Source organism: Anneissia japonica, unplaced genomic scaffold, assembly GCF_011630105.1.
Source record: "Anneissia japonica isolate Jap-2015-1 unplaced genomic scaffold, ASM1163010v1 scaffold9_len2422644_cov172, whole genome shotgun sequence".
Taxonomy (NCBI): domain Eukaryota; kingdom Metazoa; phylum Echinodermata; class Crinoidea; order Comatulida; family Comatulidae; genus Anneissia; species Anneissia japonica.
Genome location: NW_022758107.1, coordinates 840,373 through 845,188, shown reverse-complemented (window position 1 = coordinate 845,188; position 4,816 = coordinate 840,373). Strand labels below are relative to the sequence as shown.

General features: G+C 31.8%; 1 protein-coding gene across 1 annotated transcript in view; it reads right to left on the bottom strand.

The window, feature by feature from the left end:
- The window catches only part of LOC117125127 (S-crystallin SL11-like), a 15,463-nt gene that overhangs the window by 7,506 nt on the left and 3,141 nt on the right, over positions 1-4,816 (bottom strand). Inside the window, exon 2 of the mRNA XM_033271526.1 lies at positions 4,144-4,255. Within this exon, the coding sequence (XP_033127417.1) occupies positions 4,144-4,255 (112 nt within the window). The remainder of the gene's footprint in view (positions 1-4,143; positions 4,256-4,816) is intronic.

The following is a 4,816-nucleotide window of genomic DNA, read 5'->3' as shown; positions in this document are numbered from 1 at the left end:
CTCTTTAGATGATCACAAATTTGTGACCCCACTCAAGCTTTTCTTTTAACAGAAATTTTTATTCTCATAACATTTCATTATCAGCCATATTAAAATAAAATTGAACGGGATTTAATAGGAGTTCACAATATTTACAGTTCAATGACTCGACAAATATTTGAGTGAGTTAAATACATAATAGTGGAGCGTGGTTAAATGTAGAATTTCAATCCCCATGTCTTGTGTTAAAAATCATATTAAAACCATATTTTGTGATTATCCAAAAGTTATATCCCAAACTGCCTCATTCCCATATACAAGATTTCCTACGGCAGAACAAGATTTGTCAAATTAAAAAAAAAAAAAAACTTTCTTTACCGTAATAAATTGTACTGAAAAATTCAAGGTCAATCGAATTCTACGTCTTGTTAAGACGCAACCAATACGCCCTCAAGAGGTTAGTAGCGCGATAAATTATTACGGAAGATAGAGTTATGTCATCTTCTTTGACGGCGTACTACAAAATGCCAAGATAGTACTGCAACGTCAATACGAAGTTAGTATGACGTCAATACAATTTCACATGATGTTTGTACAATACATTTCTGCTAGATGGCTTTCCCGCTCCTCTGTGAAGAGTTAAGCCATCCTGATTTTTCTTTGTCTTCTGATCGCTTGAGAATCATCATCATTGTGATCAGATGCTTCTTTCTCCTGAGCAGACTGCGGTATAAATTAGCCATACGGTCTTTCCACATTATTAAATTGTTTTTGACCAAAAAAAAACCCCGTTATATGGCCATATTTCATGGTGTGCCTATATATGGTCATAATGTGATGTTATCACGTCCATGTCTACACACGCCATATGTTTTTATCAGGCCTTATGCTGGCGTAACTGTTGACACACTTTTTCGGACTGAACTTTTCAGGTTCGGCTATAGAGCATGTGTGTTAAAAATTATTATACGATAAAGAAGAGTCACGTGATACAAATGTTATGTAATGTAGTGGGACTTGATATGGCGCATTATACCGAAGTCTCAATGTGCTTTAAAAGATGATTTTTTTTAAAGCAACCTATTGTAATCAAGATACTATTAATGCGGAGCGAACAGACTGAGCAGATAAACAAAACATCACTGCATCGTTCGCCCGCAATTTAAAGATCATTGAGAAGCAATGATTTGCCGGCACATAATTTACATATGCATGTAAGGCAACTAAAATTTCTAGTCAAGCATTTACAATACTCAAAAAGCAAAAACAAAAAAGTAGAGCACAAGAACGCAAAAAAACCTCAGCCTAAGACTCACCTAGCTCATAAACGCAACCCCCAACCAAAATCCACCATCGAAAAAAATGCTGTTTTATTGGATCAGAAAGTTGTGAATTTTTTATTGCCGTAAACAATAATGAAGAATCAAAATAAACTAGAATTTGAACCTATGAAATTGTATCCGCTAGCATAGATAAAATATTGGTAGGCCTAGTAGTGAATAGACACCAACCCAACTAAAGCTATGATAACTATAAAATATTCTAATTTTATAGTAATATTAATAATATTACTAATAAAACTAATTAGTATTACAATAATAATAACAATAAATAAAATATATATTTTAAAAACAAAACTCATAAAAATAATAATAACAATGATAATAATAATAATAATAATAATAATAATAACAATAATAATAATAATATTTCGTCAACTCAGATTAAGAGAATTTAACAATAAATATTTAATAATAATAAATAATTATAATGATAATAAAATAATTATAATTATATTATCCATATCATTCATTGCACATAATTATGACGCATTATAAAGAACTTATACTAAAACATAACCATAATAGGTCAGTCTACAGCCCAACAAGTCAATCATTATGCTTGTCACATGTAAAGCAAATAAAGGCGGCAAAGTATCCATTTTAATAGAACAAATTCGTATTGAGTGACGGGTTGTTTTTTTTCAAGCCACGTTGCAATTCGTTGTTGTGAAGCCACTCGCTTGAAGTGCCCTTTTAACTTTGAAAGGTTTTTCAGCGCGACGTCTTCGCTAATAGTACCAACTGTGTTCTCCATCACGGCAAATGTGACTAGGTTTGACATCTGAGTGACAAAAATAGAAAAAATGTAATTATCATAAATAGAAAATTGAAAACATTAACGATTATAATAATTATAGATGTATTTATATAAATTTATAATAGCAATATAATATTGTTTGAATGTTTGCATGACGAAGTAATAATAATAATATATTAATGCTTGAGGTACACCCACGTAGATAGTTCTGATAAGAACTTTTGCCTCTCCTCTGCCCTCCTCTATCTTTTTTTATTTTGTTTTTTGTGGTTCTTGTTGAAAGGAATAAAATAAAAATAAAATAAAATAAAATAAACCTGTTGTTGGTTGAGAATGTGACAATCTCAACCAACAAACTGTTCTTTTCACGTGGCGTGGTGTACCGCAAACATTAATATATAGCAACATAATAATCATTATCAGAAAAGCTTTCATCGTTCGTTTACTTATTGCCGTATGAATTACATTCTCTCTTTCAAATTTGTCCCTTTTATGTTCTCTATCTTTTATCCATATTAATATCCTGTTTTTCTTAATAGGCCTACGGCATAACCCTCATAATCGCCTTGCAGAAATGTTTTTCAAAACCTATTTTGTAAAAAAACTGTAAACGTAAGTAATTTCTAGCTTACAATTCTATTTAATTGTAGCCTATAATATGTACCATAAGAAGTGCACACAGTGTGATTGTATTAGATTTGAATTGTCTATATCGACTCTCATATATAAACGCGTCAATAATCTATATGCAAGTCCGGTAAAGCAAGATAATTACTTTTTTGATAAAATAACTGAAGCACTTTAGCATGTGATTGTGTCGATAATTATTGAACTATAATCAATAATAATGCATACAGTATAAGTGTTGATTTATTTACCACGTGTTCAAAATAGGCCTGATCATTTTTCTGTTGTTGTTTAAATAAAGTGTATTTTGTTGTTTTAACTTAATACACAATCTACACAAATGGACAAATAAAAACAGTGCTCAGTTAGAAACAAGATGTTATAATCGTATTAAGTATAGCTCTTCAACTAAAAGTACAATTTTCAGTTGTTTGAAAACAAAGTTTCACTGGCTGGACTCGAACTCTCGCTGTCAAGCCGAATGTCATACCGATTACAAAGAACAGAAACTTATATATATTTATCTATATACATTTCCAATAGCCAAATATATGTATATATATATACTTGCCTGGAAGTTAGAATTCGTGGTTGGAGCTGCGCATGCCTTTAGCAGAGGTCAATCGACGTAAACATGGCGTGTGTATAGTGTTTATGTCGCGTCGATTGACCTTAATATGAGAATGTGCGGTTCTAACTACAAATTGGCTTATTGCACGCTTTACTCAATTTTAAGGTCAAATGTTGCCTGGGTTCTAAGTCCTAATTTTGGATTACTCACTCTTTATTGCGCTTAGTGCGCGTCATGCCTAATTTATTTGGCTTCCCATACTCGATTTCTTATTTTTGAGATTCTGTCTCACAAAATTAACTTGCTCGTTGGCGGCGCTCTCTAGGGACTTGTGGCAAATCTAGGTCAAATGCAGTAATTTTACCATAGAGATATAATAAGAATACTCTATAGCTCTATGAATTTTACAGATACTGATATTGTACTTATGAGGGCGTTTGTATATACTGTATATAGGCCTATGTATTATTTTTCTTTTTAGATAACTGAATTTCTGACGTTTTCGTTTATAATTATAGCAAGGGCTCTCCTTGTTTTTCAGCTGGAGGGCTGAAATGAAAGTTACGATAGCGCACCGTTCGGATGAGACGTTTAAGCCGTTAGTCCCGTGTGCATTATGGCCCGTGTGCACGTTACAAAACGCACTACACTATTCGGAAAAAGGTGTAGGAAGTGGTTTGTCTTTTTCAGACTTTCGTGGGTTATCCTTGGCGTTTACACCGAATAAATCCATCCATCCATGCCTAAAATTTGTGTGGGTCATCCACATGCTTACATAAATAGTAAAAAATGTCAGTTGTACGTCCGTATTAGTCCCTGTTTGTAAGCTTTAAAATATGTAGTTCTCTTGGGATTAACCGCCTTACCGAATTTCCTACGAAGCCATCCTTCCGCTCCATTGTTCTTTATTAAATACTTCTCCAAGTGGCTAAAGAGTTTTGGAACTAAGTTCTCTGTTAAATCACTTAGTAGCTCTTCCTGTAAACGGTAAATAAAACAAATTAATGTTAAAAAAAATACTCAAAATATCATTTAATACCTGATGTTTTGTTGTATATTTTGTAAAACTATTTGTATTTTTAATAAATGTTTATTTGCTTACAAAAGTGGCGTTTGCTTTTTCTAAAGCGAATTTTAAATTTAATTGATTATAACTAATATGATTATTAAATCGTAACTATTTTATATGATCATGACCCAAAAATCAAGTTGATGTTTCTTGTTGCCAATGCGCCAAGTTATGATCAATAAAATCAGTATTAAAATCTACTAAAATAGTAGTAGGCATATATAATATAAATATCTTATCTTTTCTTCCGGTGTTTAAGCGTGAAAGAGTGAAGCAAACATTGGTTTAAATTCCCGAACGGTTTCATTAACAACATTAATAGTAGCAGTTTCCCAGCTGTCTGAGCCATATAAACCTGTATCTATAGTGCAAACATTGTATAACGTTTTTATTTATATATTTAAAAATAATAATATAATATGAGTGTATGGTATACTGTACGATATATATATATATATATATATATATAT